Raw genomic sequence first — 17,863 nt, 5'->3', positions numbered from 1 at the left:
GAACGTAAGACATGGGAGCAGAATTAGGCCATTTGGTCCATTGAGACTGCTAGGCCATTTGATTATGGCTATTGTATTTTCCCTGTCAACCCCATTCTCCTGGCTTCTTCCTGCAACCTTTGACACCCTTACTATCAACTATATCTAATGACTTAGCCTCCATAATTTCTCTGGCAATGAATTCCACAGATTCAAAACCCTCTGGCTAAAGAAATTCTTCCACATAGCTATTCTAAAGAGACATCCTTCTATTCTGAGGCTGTGCTCCCGGTCCAAGACTCTCCCATGATAAGGAAACATCCTCTCCACTTCCTGTCTGTGTAGGTATTTCAATATTCTGTTGGCTTCAATGAGATTCCCCCTTAATCGTCTAAATTCTAGTGAGTACAGGCCGAGAGCATCAAATACTCTTCATATATAAACTCTTTCATTCTCAGGATTATTCTTGTAAACCTCCTCTGGACCCTTTTTCATGCCAAAACATCCTTTCATACATCAGGTGCCCTAAACTGCTAACAATACTTCAAAGACTGACTGAACAATGCATTATAAAGCCTCAGCATTGCATCCTCCTTTTATATTTTACTCTTCTAGAAACATTGCATTTGTCTTCCTTATTACTGACTCAACCTGCAATTTAACCTTTAGGCAATTCTGCACTCGGGCTCCTAAGTCCCTTTGCACCTCCAATTTCTGAATTCACTGCCCATTTAGAAAATAGTGTGTGCTTTTATTCCTTCTACAAAAATGAATGACCATATACTTGACTACATTTATAATTGAGCAAATAAAGTCAAAAAGTCTGAAGCTGTCTAGAGGAGAAATGGATACTGAAATGAGTCTTTACAAGATTAAGAAAGTCATTGTAAAGTATTCCATCAAGAGTTCTTTTTTTCTCACCAGTAGACAACTCCTTATAAAAACATTATACTCAACTCGAGTGATCACACTACTACAAGTAAAATGATAGGGGTGGGGCGTTGGGCTTCTTTGTTTCAACATGGCCTGCCAATAGAGGAAAGCAATAGAATTCCTTGCTGAGATATAGGTCTTGAAAAGCCAGTAAAAATGAGGAAGATCCAAGACAAATAAGAGGCCTTAAGCAGGTTTTAGACATTCTGTAAAAATGCGACAGTGGCAAGAACAGTTTGTAGTTCGGACCTCTTACATCAAGGTATTTGAAATCTAATCATAGGTCTTGCTGATTGTAAGGTTCAAAGTTAAAGTAAATTTATTATTAAACTGTGTATATATTGCCATATAATACCCTGAGATTCATTTTCTTGCAGGAAAATACAGAAATACATTAGAATTTATTATAAAGGCTTATACCTAGAATGCAAACTTGTCTTTCCTTTTCCAAGGCACTTACTAATCTAAATTTGCGGTATTTTAAGTGTTTGTTTCAAGCAGTCACTAATTATTTTCTTCTCCGTCCCTTCTTGCTTTGAGGAATCTAGGTGCGAGATAAGGCACAGAGGGGCTCTCGAATCCTGCTTGACATCGAGGCTGGTGCACCAGTTCTCCTGATTCCAGAAAGCTCCAAATCGAACCAGCTGATTGTGGCAAACCTTGGTAAACTAAAAGTGAAGAACCGATTCTTGTTTGCTAGGTCGCCTGGGACATTCTCGCTACGAAACAAGGTAGAAAAAAAAATTCCAATATTCATTTCTTTCTGACTAAGCTGGTACAAAAAAAAAGTTTTCCTTTTTCTAATTTTTGTTAGCCAGTTTTCCTCATTTAATTTAATGCCTTTTATGTTCTGGACATATCCCTCAGCTCATTATGAAAGGAGTCAAGTGTTTTGAAATGGAACACAATGCGTGAGGCTGTAGAGTAGTTTTTCGTCACAATCACTATAGGTTGAACTTGCCAAGCCACCTCTGAATCTTCAACATTTTGATGGTCCATGCACTGAATAGTAGTCTTAAATTGAACCTATCCAGTGCCTATAAAAAGTATTCAAGCCCCTTGGAAGTTTTCATGTTTTATTGTTTTACAACATTGAATCAGAGTGGATTAAATTTAGCTTTTTTTGACACTGATCAACAGGAAAAGACTCTTTCGTGTCAAAGAGATCGAAATTAATTACAAATATAAAACACAAAATAATTACGTAATGTTCACCACCTTCAAGTCACTATTTAGTAGGTGCACCTGTGGCAGCAATTACAGCCTTGAGTCTGTGTACATAGGTCTCTATCAGCTTTGCATATCTAAACACTGCATTTTTCCCCATTTCTTCTTTACAAAATTGCTCAAGCTCTGTCAGATTGTATGGATATCATGAGTGAACAGCCCTTTTCATGTCCAGCCACAAATTCTCAATTGAATTGAGGTCTGGACTCTGACTTAGCCACTCCAGGACATTAACTGCCATTTCTAAACCATTTGTATGTAGCTTTGGCTTTATGCTTAGGGTCTTTGTCTTGCTGGAAAAGAAATCTCCCAAGTCGCAGTTCTCTTGCAGACTGCATCAGGTTTTTCTCCAGGATTTCCGTGTATTTTGCTGCATTCCCCTACCTTTACAAGCTTTTCAGGGCCTGCTGCAGTGAAGCATCCCCACAGCATGATGCAACCACCACCATGCTTCAGGGTAGGAGTGGTGTATTTTTGATGATGTGCAGTGTTTGGCTAACACGTTTAGTCTGATAGTCTTTTTCAGTAGTGGCTTTCTCTTTGCTACTCTGCCATAAATCTGTGACTGGTGAAGCACCCGGGCAACGGTTGTATATGAAGTCTCTCCCATCTCAGCTACTGAGCTTGTAACTCCTCCAGAGTTGTCATAGGTCTCTTGTTGGCCTCCCTCACTAGTCCCCTTCTTGCATGGTCACTCAGTGTTTGAGGATGGCCTGCTCTGGGCAGATTTACAGTTGTGGCATATTCTTTCCATTTCTTGATGATTGACTTAATTTTCATTGACTTGGAAATTGTCTTGTATCCATCTCCTGACTGGTGCTTTTCAATAACCTTTTCGCGGAATTGCTTGGAGTGTTCTTTTGTCTTCATGTTGTAGTTTTTGCCAGGATACTGACTCATCAGCAATTGGACCTTCCAGATACAGGTGTATTTTTACTTGTCAATTGGAACACCTTGACTGCACCCAGGTCTCCAAAAAAGATTTCCATTTAACTAGTTATGTGACTTCTAAAACCAGTTGGCTGCACCAGTGATGATTTGGTGTGTCTTATTAAAGGAGGGTGAATACTGATGCAATCAATTATTTTGTGTTTTATATTTGTAATTAATTTAGTTCACTTTGTAGAGATCTGTTTTCACTTTGACATGAGCCTTTCCTCTGTTGATCAGTTACAAAAATGACAAAGTAAATCCACTGTGATTAAATGTTGTGAAAGAATAAAACTTGAAAAACTTCCAAGGGGATGAATACTTTTTATAGGCACTGTAGCTATGAAAATGAAGATTGCATTAAATATAATGTCTGAAATTAGTGTTACAAATATATATTCTGAGAACTTTTCAAGGCTGAGAAAAAGGAGCACAACAGTGGTTTGGGAAAGTATAAAAAAGCAACTGGTAGTGCAGTGGGAAAAGGAAGTGCATCGTCTGGTATTGAAGGGCTGAAAAGATTAGCTGAGACATGTCTGAAGAATTAGTTGAGGTAAGGTGGAGTCATGATCAAGATGAGATTTGTGTACGAGAAACTTCAAAGTTACTAAATTTATAATTTGGAATCGTTTTCCTTCCTTCACTTACAAAGGCTGGTGGAGCATAGCTATTGAGTTGTATAGACTTAATTGGGAACTCAATGTTTTGTAAGTATAATAGTATGGATTCAAAAGTTGGGACTGATTTTTGATTTTGTTAAGTTTGGGCACTGTTAGATGATTAAATCCACATATGGGTTTGTTTGAAATGTTGATTTCTAGAAGTTGGGATTTGTGTTGGGAACTACAGTTTTTCCTGGAATGCTGCCATTGGCTTTGTTGATCAGAACAGGAATCAGAGATTTCCTCCACCTCCTGAAAATTATGGGCAATTCACTTTGGGTGAATTCAGAAGCTGGTGATACCCTGCATGGAAAACATCCCACTGCTATTGGTGATCTCCGCTTGTAAATGAAGAACAGTTGTATAAATGAGATAACTTGTTGATTTGTGCCTTCGATGCATTTAGCGATAGAGAAGAACAAGCTAAATGTAAAGTTCCTTTCCAGCCCTTTACCTTTCGCACCCGCCTGGTTTCACCTATCACCTTCTAGTTTGTCCTCCTTCCTCTCTGCCCACCTTTTTATTCTGGAATCTTCTCCTTTCCTCTCCAGTCCTGATAAAGGATCTCGGCCTGAAACATTGACTGTTTATTCACTTTCATAAATGCTGCCTGACCTCCAGCATTTTGTGTGAGTTGCCAAGTTGAAAGAATACATTAGCTTATATTCTGGTTACTTGGGTTATTTCTCAAGCGATTGAGGCAATGTTGGCAAAATAATTAGGTTCCTGTTTGAAGTGGGTGACAGCTACACTGTGAGGATAATGAGTGTCTGGTGCATTTCCATGGATTAAGATTTTGTCAGCATAACAGATGAGCTGTATGAAACTAATCTCAATTTTAGCTGTCTTGTAAGAATAATAACAGTGGTCCAAAAGCTGACTTGAGACTGACAATGATTTGTGATTCTGCATAGAATCTAGGCTGTGTTGTCAGGCTAATTACAAGCTTGTTGGCATTTAAGCTATGCTGTTGGGTAATGACTGATGGGCTATGATTGACCCAGAATGGAGGCCATGTTTTCACGATAATAACTTGTATCCTGTACATGACCCAGGATTGAGGCTGCCTGGATAATTACTATTTCCTCTTTGACAGGAGTTCAAAAGACTGGATTATCCAGCATTAACATCCCCACTCGTGGTATAAAATGTATTCTTTAAATTTCACTTGTATGTGAAATTGATTATGTTAACATATCATGCTAGGCCATTAATTTTGAATGTAATACAGTGCAAAATAAATCACTTATTAATACCAGATTCAGAGGAATAGTTCTGCTATAAGAATAAACACAAAATTTTGCTGCAATCCTGTGAAGAAAGGTAGCATGCTATTTATTTATTTTATCTCATATTCACTGTAGAATTAAAGTGGTTGAATTATTTTAAATGCATTTCTCTTTTAGAATATGTGATTTTATGTTGATTTAAGTTTTTTATTTTCCCTTTTTTCTTTTTCTGAGAATTTGATTTTGCACGTCAATTCATACAAGGACCCATCATTATTTGAGGTACACAGACAAGATCACCTATTTGAATGCTTATGCAGAGGTGATATGGAGTGTGATGTTTGCTTTTATGTGTTCATGTACTTTTCACTGTGTCTCCTAAGTATCTCGACCCAAGGGAGAATTATTATAGTTAGATTGTTCTCGAATGCACACTCTTAAAAAATATCCGGGTATTTAATAGTAATGCTAACTAAAATGGTTGGGAATTACTCAGTTTTTTTTTGTTAACAACTACAGCTAGGTGCAAATACACCAATTTTACTTTTTCCTGCCTTAACAATGCATTTTGATACAGGATTTGGCATTGGTAATTAGTGGATTAATCAAAGTCTCAATGCTAAGAGAAAGGTGACCAATGTGTAGAAAAGAGAGAGTATCCTTGAGAGCATTTTTGAGAACGGGTGTGCCTCCAGTTGTTGTTGTGGACTAGATGTACTGTAGGTACGCATCTTTGATTTGTATATGAACACATGAGTTCTGCAGCTGGGTGTACGAGAGTTTGATTTGACCCTGCTTCTTGCATGTGACGTACAAACGTTTGTATTTAAGAGGTATTCTACTCCAGTTTGGACTGTGCTCATCTTGCAGACACCTGCATGAAAATTGGCTTGTATTCTTTATAGTTTTTAATGTTGAACTGAATGACCCTTGGGAACCACTGTAGTGTACAACCCCCTTCAGCTTCTTTAAACTAGGGTGATTCATTACAGTGAGTTTTCACGTATTAAGCAACAATGGCTTTATTTATAAGAAATGACATCACAGCTCATAGTAAATCATGAGGGAGGTAAGCAATACATTTTAACCTGGTATTAGATGAAAATGAAAACAGTCCTGAGTGTACCTGACTTTGTTGTAATTATCATGTTGTATTAATACCACTGGCTGAAATGTATGTACAAGCTGCTGGTTGCACTGTTTTGTTCAGTTTAACTCTACTTCAGCATACCTTCTGCTAAAATTCTCATCCCTGTCTTTGCTACTTCTAGATTATGAAAGTTCTAGTTCACATCCAACTTTCTGCCCTCTGTAAACTTGAAGTCATTGAAAATTCTGCTCACTACCGACCACTTCACATCAAATTCTGTTCACCCATAATTTGAGGTACATCTGCCTTCTTCCAACTCTGATCTTGTGTACTCTCAGTTTTAATTGTTGAATCATTGCTGGCCTGGACTACAGCTGACAAAGCGTTTGAATTTTGTCTGGATTTCTTCACCTCCCTCTCTGCTTTCTCTATCTAGATGCTTGTCTATACCTACTTCTTTGAGCTGTATTGCAATATTAAAAATGTTATATAAAGACAAATTTCGGGGTGATGAGCAAATTTAAATGGAATTAATTACATTATAATAAGAATTTCCCTAAATATCCTATTATCCAGTAGACATTAACTTTTGTGGGAAAAAAAATTCAAATAAAAGCCCTACGGTACAGAAAAGCCATACCAGTGTGAGCAAGCATACAACACTGACACACATTAGGAAATAGTATTATTCTTTGTTAGACATGCAGTTGAGCAGATAAATCTCTATTGTAACATGAATCTCACATGTACTTTCTGAAGCTACATAATTACTTCTGCCCAGTTGATTCTGAAACTGGCTACATTTCATTTTTACATATATAATGAATTACCTGCCCAAATAAAACCATTTTCTTTTTGCTGTTATTTGGTCAGTGGAAAGTTTCCCAAAATGAGGCACATAGAATTCATTATTCTTTGAATAAATTGTATTAGGACAAAAACAACAAATTGCAAATTTATTGTCTATCATTCATTGCAGCACAGGAGAATGTTGCCTTGTTCAACCTGCCTGAAAAAATGATTGAAAGTATTGGATTGCAGTGAAAATGCCAGTTTTTTTCTAATAGGCATGCACCATTTTGCTGCGCAGCAGTGGATGGGTGTTCAAAGTACTGCTTTTGTAAGAATGCTTGATGAAATTTTTATCTTTGTACTTTTTTTCTCACTGTTTATTTTTAAATTTGTACACAAATAACTATCTTAGAATATCTCTTCTAGTAGCAGAAACGCATTAGAAGAGACTTTTCTAAATGGTACAAAAACCTGTTTATTTAATTCTTTTCATGTAATAAATTTAGCAACTCACCTGAAATAGTGGGAAGGTAGAGAATTGGGAAGCTTTTAGAAACCAATGGAAGGAAACTAAAAATCCATTAAGAGAGAAAAGATGAAATACAAAGGTAAACTAGCTAACAATATAAAAGAAGGTAAGGTTTTTTCAGATATATGAAGAGTAAAAGAGAGACAAGAGGATATCGGACTGCTGGAAAATGACGCTGGAATGGTAGTAATGTGGGACAAACTTAAGTATTTTGTATCAGTCTTCACTGTCAAAGACATGAGCCATTTTGCCAGAAATTCAAGTGTTGGGGGCAGAAGTGAGTGCCTTTGCTGTGTTACTAAGGAGAAGGTGCTTAGGAAGCTGAAAAGTCTGAAGATAGGTAGGTCACCTGAGTCAGGTGGACTACACCCCAGGGTTCTGAAAGAGGTAGCTGGAGAGATTGTGGAGGCATTAGTAATGATCTTTCAAGAATCACTAGATTCTGGAATGGTTCCAGAGGACTGCAGACATCCCACCTCTCCCGGAAGTTCTGGGAGTCTCCTGCAAATTAATAGTGGCTCCCTGATGCCCGCAAATTATATACAATGTCCCGGAAATTGATTTTTTTGAGAGCGAGCATGAGAGAACGCGTGCGAGAGAGCGAACACAGGAGCAAGAAAGCAAGCGTGAGTGAGAACGACCATGAGAGAGCGAGAAAACAAGTGCGAGAGAGAGTGAGAGCGAGAAAGCATGTGCGAGAGAGTGAGAGCGAGAAAGCAAGCGCGAGAGAGTGAGAGCAAGAGTGAGAAAGCAAGCGAGAGAGCGAGAGCAAGAGCGAGAAAGCAAGCGCGAGAGAGTGAGAGCGAGAAAGCAAGTGCGAGAGAGAACGACAGCGAGAAAGCAAGTGCGAGAGTGAGAAAGCAAGCGCGCGCAAGAGAGCGAGAAAGCAAGCACAAGAGAGCTAGCGTGAGTGAGAGCAACCACGAGCGAGAGAGCGAGGGAGTTCCAAAAAAAGTCAGAGTGGTAGAGTGTTCCAAAAAAATATATAAAGCATATGTCACCCCAGACTACACTGAAGTGTACCCCTGCCTTATAGGGGTCAAAATAATGACAGTGTTGCTCGCTGCACTGTTTGCAACAGTGACTTTTCTATTGCCCATGGTGGGTTAAGACTGTAAAAGACGTGTTGAGGTGAGTTTAACAGGTGTCATTCGTTCATTAGCATAGATAATGTTATTTAAACTAGTTGGCCAGCTGCTAAGGAGCTACGCTATTGCAGACATCCCACCTCTCCTGGAAGTCTCCCGCAAATTGATGGTGCTACCTCCCTGATATGAGTTTTTGCAGGGTGGGATGTCTGGGACTGGAAAATCACAAATGCCACTCCACCATTTAAGAAGGGAGGGAGGGAGGATAAAGGAAATTATAGACCAGTTATCCTGGCTTTTGCGGTTAGAAAGGTGTTAGTTTATTATTAAGGATTTCAGAAGGCTTTTAACAAGGTGCTGCACATGAGACTGCTTAACAAGATAAGAGCCCAAGGTATTACAGGAAAGATACTAGCATGGATAAAAGATTAGCTGATTGGCAGTAGGCAAAGAGTTGGAATAAACAGGGCCTTTTCTGGTTGGCTGCTGGTGATTCGTGATATGTCGCAGGAGTCAGTGTTGGGACCTCTTCTTTTCATGTCATTTGTCAATGATTTTGTTAATGGAATTGATGTATTTGGGGCCAGATTTGTGAAGGATATGAAGATAGATGAAAGGTCAGGTAGTGTAGAGGAAGCAGGTTATCTGCAGAAAGACTTGGGACAGATTGGGAGAATGACAAAGAAGCAGCAGAAGTGTAAGAGTGTTGATGGTCATGTACTTTGGTAGAAGGAATAAAAGTGTGGACTATTTTCTAAATGGGGAGAAAATTAAAAAATCAGAAGTGCAAAGGAGTCTTCATACAGGATTCCTTAAAGGATAACTTGCAGGTTGAGTCAGTGGTAGGGAGGCAAATGCAACATTAGACCTTCATTTCAAGAGGACTGAAGTACAAAAGCAAGGAAGTAATGCTGAGGCTTTTTAAGGCATTGGTCAAACTGCTCTTGGAGGGTTGTGAGCAGTTTTGAGCCCCTTATCTAAGAAAAGAAAAGAAATGCTAGCATTGGAGAGGGTCAAGTGAAGGTTCATGAGAATGATCTCCAGAATGAAAGTATTAACTAATAAGCCATGTTTGATGGCTCTGGGCTTGTACTCTCTGGAGTTTAGAAGAATAGGGAGGGATCTCATTGAAACCAATTGAATGGTGAATGGCCGAGATAGAGTGGATGTGTAGAGGATGTTTCCTATAGTGGGTAAGTCCAGGACCAGAGGACACAGCCTAAGAATAGAGGAACATCCATTTGGAACAGGGGTGTGGAAATTTTTCTTTAGTTCGAGGGTGATGAACCTGTAGAATTCATTGCCACAGACAGCTGACAGGTCAAGTCATTGAGTGTATTTAAGGTGGAGGTTGATGGGTTCTTGATTGAGCAGGGTATCAAGCATTATGGGGAGAAGGCAGGAGAATAGGTAGCAAGGGATAATAAATCAGCCGTGATAGAATGGTGGAGCAGACTCAATGGGCAAAATGGAATTTTCTTTATCATTCTTCTTTAACGTGGTCTTATAAGTGCTTCGAAGCCACCACTTCAAGGAAGCAACTTAAGACTTGAACTATAAATTTGCTAGTTTAGTTTATCTTGCCATTGTTCTTTCATTTTCTATTCATTGTATGTTGAGATGATGGCAAATAACCCAGCTCTCTGCTGTCAGAACAAAATGCCATAATATATTTGACTCGCTTGAGATAGAATTATGGCTTTCCTGCAACTGAATGAACTCAATGACATATCATCAATTCACTAATAGTTCGAAGCAATGTGATGGTTTAAAAATAAATTCACATTAATCTGCTGAAGAATTCCACTGGCTGCAGAAATGCATTAATACCTGTAATCACCACAATCACACAAAACCCAGGTATTCTCAAATGTGAAAAAAGGCAAAATATTTTGCCATATCAAAATGAGTGGTCTGAAACTAAGGGACGGTCTCATATTCAGAAACTAACTAGCGAAGCACCATGTTTCTCATAGACACAGTAATTTGAGAATGTTATTTGTGCTTTAATCATCAATTTATAGCAGGAAGGATTGGCTTGCAGCATGACTTTTTTTTAAATCCTTGAACAATGGTTCATACAAGGGGTTTGTGTAATGAGTGCTGTGTTCACCTTACTGCCATGCACAAATACTGTTTTGGCATTCGTGAGCCTGATAGAATTAGCAGGATAATGGACTATGACGAGCAAAATGGTCAATAATAATGCCCCCGCCTGGATTCCTCTGAATTTCACTTTTTAGGTTTAACAATTTATCATTTTCTAATTTGATGCTGATGTTTCACTAGTTGTAACTCTGCTCTTACACAAATTTCTTCAAATGTATACAAGCACAATTAAAGCAAAATTACCAGTAACATTCATTCAGTAAAAAAAGCTGCTAAAATGTGCTTCTGCAGTCATTCACTGCCAACCTCAGAAAGCATTGTTGCTACAGCAAAACTTTGCTCATTTTATCTACCCGTAAATGCAGCTATCACAGCCAAGAGAAACTTCTGAATGTGTTAAAAGTGCTCTTTTGGAATATCCATGTGGTAATTTTGTTTAAATAAGTTAACCTACATTTTCAAAAATTTATAAGGTGTCTCTAGATACTTATAGACTAATTTAATATATAGGTGTGAAACATTATGAAGTATCTTCATGCTATAACTTGGGTTAGGTTACTACATCCTTCTGCTGCCACTTTTGCAACCAGCGCAAAAGTGAAAATAGAACTCTGCTTGGAAAGAACTATAAATTGAAAGTGCTGGGCACACTTGGGCCAATCTTCCAATATTTTCTGTTTTAAGATTTCCAGCATGGATGGCATGGTAGTGTAGCAGTTAGCACAACGTTTTACAGTACCAACAACCCTAATTCAATTCCCGCCACTGCCTGTAAGGAGATTGTACGTTCGCCCCGTGACTGCGAGGGTTTCAGTGTCCTCCCACCGTCCAAAGATGTACCAGTTGGTAGGTTAATTGGTTATTGTAAATAGTTCCATGATTAGGCTAGGATTAAATTGTGGGATTGCTGGGTGACATGGCTCAAAGGGCTGGGAGAGCCTATTTCGTGCCATGTCTCAGTAGGCAATAGAATGGCATTTGCAGTATTTTGCAACAAAAACAGAAATGCTGAAGGAACTTGGCATTCAAGCAGCATCTGTGGAAAATGAAACCTGTCAGCAATCCTTCCTCAGAACCAGGAGAAGAGTGGAGAGTTTTCAGTTCACAAAGCAGGGACTCAGAAAGGTGAGAGTTAAGGGAAAGGGAAGTGGGAGGAGTGAGGAGTAAGACAGATCAGGTGATAAAGATGAGTACTGACTATTAGCAAGGCATCTAAAAGAAAACAGGTAAGAAAGTGAGGTAAGCATGATAACAGGAAATGATGACAGAGCATATTTCATGAAGTTGAAGAATTTATCGTCCATTCCAGAAGGTTAGAGTGCTTTTTGCTCTAGGTCTACTTGAAATGTGATAACCAATGTATAAAAATTTAAGCATAAAACAAGATGCTGAAGAAGTTCAGTAGGTCAGGCAGTATCTGTGGAGGGAAATAAATAGTCAACTTTTCATGTCAAGACCCTTCTTGTGCTTTCCTCCTCTTCAACCACACAGTCACCCAGACTCGCTTTCAGAGCCACATATCCTTCCTTGGTTTTTCACATTTCCCTGACCCGCTGAGTTCTTCTGGCATCTTGTTTTTTTTTACTCCAGATTCCAGTATCTGCAGTTTCTTTTATCTCCACGTAAAGTAGTAAGTATGCATTGTCTACACTAGGAGTGATCTGCATTTGTACTCTATACATTATGTGAATCTTTTTGCTTAATAAACACAGCTGAAGTTTAAAATATGTAATCCAATAATCTTTTTTTCCATTTTGTATTTCCAGCTTTGAAGGGATGCTGAGTATTCATCCAAATAGCCTTTCTGGTGTATTGTAACCAGGCACATGAAAGTGCACTACCTAATATTTTTTATGAACATTTAAAATCTTTTATCATCCTGGGAGCCCTGATCTCTCTGGCCCTAGGAATTATTTGATTGAGTTGATAAGTATTCCATGTAGTTTCAGATATATAGTTAGCTCCTCTCAGGAAAGTTTTGATCTGGCTTAGGAAACAATTGAATTCTCTTAACTGCTTATGGAAGATGCAAAGATATAGTAGATACCACTAACGTGATTGATAATGGGAGAGAATCCAAATTTGGAATGATGTCAGACTGTTAAGTCAGCTATTAATTTGCATTGTGTTTTTGAATAGTTTACATATTTTAAACATCTGTGAAACTTAAGTGTTTAGATTTCATTTTTATCTTTGTTGTTGCTTCCTCAAAATTTTGTCTCTTTTACACCAGGATTCTGAGAATTCAAACCTGTGTGAAGAAATATACCGTGAGAAGACAACCATTCCTTGTAGACCCGACAAATTTAGCTCTGGTGCCAGCTCCTCCGGTAAAGCTCACCTTAACAAGCCACATAATGTATCTGAGGCTGGCGCAAAATGGAAAACGCAGGAAGGACAACATGAACAGCCACAAGTTGTGGAGCTAAAGGAATCCAAGGGTAATGAAATAAGCTCTTAAAAATTATGACAGGTGATTTATCTTAATTTTGGAAAGCTGACTGGGAATAACATAAGACATGCAAAAGGGGTAGATGATCGACTTTAGTATGTAAGGAAATAAATTTTGGGAGTATTTCCTCCTGTTACTTGGTAAACAAACTTGAAATAATTTGTCAATATTTTGAGATTTCATCTTTACCTTTCATAGGAGATCATATCTGCCTGTTGGACTGCATTGTAGTTGACCTACAAGACATGGATATCTTCACTGCTGAGAGACACCCCAGAGACCGTGCTGGAAGGCCTGAGAACTGTGGATCAGACCTTCTTTTCCCATCTTACGTCGTCAGACATGTTGATGGGAATCTGCTGAAAGAACGATGCTGTCTAAAACTACAAGTTGAACGGAACCTGGATAAGTAGGTTTTTCTTTTTTCCCCACTTAATATGGTATATATATAAACCCTTCTAGCTTTTCCTTCTTCCTCTCCCTCCACTTTTTCATTTTGGTATCTTCACCCTTCCTTTCCAATCCTGATGAAGAGTCTTGGTCTGAAGGGTGTACTGCTTATTCATTTCCATAGATGCTGCCTGACCTGCTGAGTTTCTCCAGCATTTTGTGTGTGTTGCTTTGGATTTCCAGCATCAGCAGAATTTCTTGTGTTTACCAGAAGTTAAGTCAGTTTGGATGAATGATATCCTACTTCATTGCTTGACTTTGTAACTTTGGGGTTATAGAGCCCTGATCTCAACATCATCGAGGCTATCTGGGATTACCTGGAACGACAGAAGCAAGTGAGATAGCCAAAGTCAGCAGAAAACGGTGGCAAGTTCTCCAAGGTGCTTGGAACAAGCTACTACCTGATTTTCTTATAAAACTGCAGGACAGTGTACTTAGGAGAATTGATGCAGTTTTAAAGGCAAAGGATGTTCACACCAAATATTGATCTCATTTAGATTTTTAATGTTTACTGTTCTTTACAGTTTTTAATATTTAGAAACTTTGCATTTGATTATTTTTGAGAATGTCTTCGCTTTACAGAATTTTTTTACATTTGCCTGACTTGCACAGTACTGTACCTATCCAGATTTCTCTTAGATTTTGAAATTGACCCCGCATCCACCACTCAGCTCATTCCACACTCTCATCAGTCTCTGAGTGAAGAAGTTCCCCCTCATGTTCCCTGTAAACATTTCACCTTCCACCCTTAACCCATGACCTCTAGTTGTAGTCTCAAGCAACTCAGTGGAAAAAACCTGCTAACATTTACCCTATCTATACCCCTCTTAATTTTGTATACTTCTATCAAATCTTCCCTCAATCTTCTACATTCTAGGGAATCCTAATCTATTCAACCTTATCTTATTTACATCTTCCTACACAAAACTAGGCATGACAACCCACCTCAGAGTACTGAAATGTTACGTTTATCTAGTTATGTTATATGGCTCAGATTGTTGGACAATATCTAGTAACATGAAACGAATTGAAGCAGCAGAGATGTGGTTTTTGAGGAGGATGCAAAGAATATTATGGATGAAACGAATATCTAACGAGGATGTCATGAACAGAGCAAACACAAAAAGAGAAATAATGTATGAGATCATGAAAAAGCAATGTAACTTCATTGGACATGTGATTAGGAAAGAGGAGTTAGAATGCACAGTAATTATGGGAAAGATTGAAGGGAAGAAAGCAAGAGGAAGGCAAAGACAAATGATGATGGAGACAGCAGCCAGAGAACTGGAAATGAATACCAATGAATTGATCCACTTGACCCAAAACAGGAGAGTGTGGGCCATGGCAGTCAAAGCTCAAACTGGGCATGGCACCTGATGATGATGATGATGATGACGTCTTCCAAAACTGCACCCAATACTCCAAATTATACCCTACCAGCATCTTATACAATTTGAACATAACATCCCAACTCTTGAAGTCAAAACATTAATTTACGAAGGCCAATGTGCCAAATACTTTATTTACCTCTTTATCTAACTGTGACACCACTTTCAAGCAATTATGGATCTGTATTCCCGAATCCCTCTGTTCTACCGCACTCCACAGTGCGCTGCTGCTCACTGTGTTAGCTCACTATAGCTTGGTTGGTCCTCCCAAAGTACAACACCTTACACTTCATTATATTTCATCTGCCATTTTTCAGCCCTTTACAGTTGGAAGCTTTGATAGTCTTCCTCGCTGTTTACTATATATCCAGTCTTGGTGTCATCCACAAATTTGCTGATACAGTTTACCATATTAGCATCGAGATCGTTGATGTAGAGAACAACTAACAACAGACCCAGCACTGATCCCTGTAGCACTCTACTAGTCACAGGCTTCCAGTCACAAAGGGGCAACCATCAACAACCACTCTCTGCCTTATTTCGCGAAGCCAATGTTTAGTCTAATTTATGACCTCATCTTGAATGCCAAGCAATTGCACCTTCTTGACCAACCTTCCATGTAGGATCTTGTCAAAGGCCTTGCTAAAGTCCATGTAGACTATATCCATTGCTTTGCCTTCATCAACTTTCCTGTTAACTTCCTCAAAAAACTGTATGAGATTGGTTAGTCATGATTTATCACTGACAAAGTCATGTTGATTATCCCTAATCAGTCTGTCTATCCAAATAATTATATATCTGGTCCCTTACAAAAACTTTCCCATTATTGGTGTCAGACTCACCAGTCTATAATTTCCTGAGAGACTTTCTAAAACAATGGAACAACATGAGCCAACCTCCCATCCTCTGGCACCTCAGCATGGTTAAGGATGTTTTAACTATGTCTGCTAGGACCCCTGCAGTTTCTGCACTAACCTCCCACAAGGTCCAAAGGAGCACATTGTCAGGCCCTGGGAATTTATCCACGAAAGCAAACACCTCGCTACTGCATTGCCCTACTTCTATAGACTGTATCCATCTCCCAAGTAAATACAGTTGTGAAAAATCCATTTAAGATCTTCCCCCATCACTTCTGACTCCACACATAGTTACCACTCTGATCTTCCAGAGGACCAATTTTGTCCATTGCTATCCTTTTGCTCTTAATATATTTGTAGAAATCTTTAGGATTTTCCTTCACCATGTCTGCTAGAGCAATCTCATGTCTTTTAGCCCTCCTGATTTCCTTCTTGTGTGTTCTCTTGCATTTTTTATAATCCTCAGGTACTCTATTTGTTCCTACTTGCCTATACCTGCTATTCACCTTTTTCTTAACCAGGGCCTCAATATCTCTCCAAATCTAAGGTTCCTTAAACCTGTTATCCTTGCCTATTATTCTGACAGAAACATACAAATTCTGTACCTTCAGAATTTCTCTTGAAGGCCTCCCTCTTACCAGAATGTGTCCCAATCCACATTTGCCATATCCTTTCTGGTACCAACAAAAATGGCCTTTCTCCAATTTGAAATCTCAACCCAATGACCAGACCTATCCTTTTCCATAATAACCTTGAAACTAATGACATTATGATCAATAGATGCAAAGTATTCCCCCACACAAACTTCTATCACCTGCCCTGTCTAATTCCCTAAAAGGAGCTCTATTATTGCACCCTGTCTAGCTGGGTCTTAGTTGGTACTGATTAAGGAAACTTCTGAACACATTTGACAAGCTATCCCATCCAACCTTTTACTGTATGGAAATCTCGGTCAAAATATGGAAAGTTAAAATCACCTACTATCACAACCTTGTGTTTCCTGCAACAATCTGTGATCTCTATAAATTTGCTCCTCTAAGTCCCACAGACTGTCGGGTGGTCTGTAATATAATCCCATTAACATAGTTATACCCTTCTAATTCCTCAGTTCAACCCACAAAGCTTCACTAGTCAAACTCTCCAGTCCTGACTGAGCACTGCTGTGACATTTTCCCTGACACATAATGCTACCCTCCCCCTGTAATTGCTCCTGCTCCATGTCTAAAACAACATTGAGCTGCCTTTCCTGCCCCTCCAGCAACCAAATCTCACTAATGACTCAATGTCATAAATCTACCCGCCAATCCATGCCTTAAGCTCATCCACCTTTCCTACAATACTCCTTGCATTGAAATATATGCAGCTGAGAACATTAGTCCCACCATTCTTGATATTTTGTTTCCTGACTTTGTATATAGGCTTAACAACATCTTTCTTCACAACCACTCCATTATCTGTTCTGGTGCTTTGGTTCCAAGTTTGTAACACCAATGACAATCTCATGGTCACCATTTTTAAAAATTAATCCACTGAGTAAATTAAAATCCAAAAAAATCGTTGGTGCTGAAACATTCAGCATTTCACGTAGCACAAACAGAATTAACAATTCAGGTCTGAGACTCTGTCAGAGCTGGAAAAAAGGAGAAGCCAAGCTGCTTTTCATCAGCAAAGAAGGTGGGAGATAGATGAGTACAACAAATGAAGTCTCTGATAGGGTGAGGCCACGTGTTAATGTGCAGATCATGCTGCTTTGTGTATGTATTTGTTTGCTAATAAAGGGGTTCTCTGTAAAAGCAGTTGTAGTGACAGTATATAACAACAATTAGGTTTACAGCATCTATTTTCAAAAACTGGGAAAGATCGCCTGTACTTAGTTCAAGAGGTGAGAAAGAAATAATTGGTTTCAACTCCATATTGCAAATGGGTTGCAGTGTTTGCGTGTCAGAGCTTTAAAGAGGAACAGACATAATTACAGAGCTACATGTGAATTACGAGTTTGAGGTGATTTGGAGCTGAAAGTGTTCTGATTCAGTGAGGTATTTTCATTTTCTGAAGACTTGTTTGAGTTAAGTTTCTTGAATGTTGCTTATCCATACCAGATGGAAGAGTTGGGTATAAGTTCTGAAAAGAAATTTCACATGGCCTAGA

At 38.8% G+C, this 17,863-nt stretch overlaps 1 protein-coding gene across 2 annotated transcripts in view; it reads left to right on the top strand.

Annotated features, from left to right (window-relative positions):
• vps13d (vacuolar protein sorting 13 homolog D) overlaps positions 1-17,863 on the top strand; it is a 316,116-nt gene that overhangs the window by 108,588 nt on the left and 189,665 nt on the right. For both annotated transcript variants that reach the window (XM_072245256.1, XM_072245254.1), the window contains exons 24-26: positions 1,461-1,643; positions 12,802-13,009; positions 13,219-13,429. In XM_072245256.1, the coding sequence (XP_072101357.1) occupies positions 1,461-1,643; positions 12,802-13,009; positions 13,219-13,429 (602 nt within the window). The remainder of the gene's footprint in view (positions 1-1,460; positions 1,644-12,801; positions 13,010-13,218; positions 13,430-17,863) is intronic.

This window comes from Mobula birostris, chromosome 27 (assembly GCF_030028105.1).
Source record: "Mobula birostris isolate sMobBir1 chromosome 27, sMobBir1.hap1, whole genome shotgun sequence".
NCBI classification, from domain to species: Eukaryota; Metazoa; Chordata; class Chondrichthyes; order Myliobatiformes; family Myliobatidae; genus Mobula; species Mobula birostris.
Note: the sequence above shows the minus strand (reverse complement) of the source record. Positions and strands in the feature narration are given on the sequence as shown.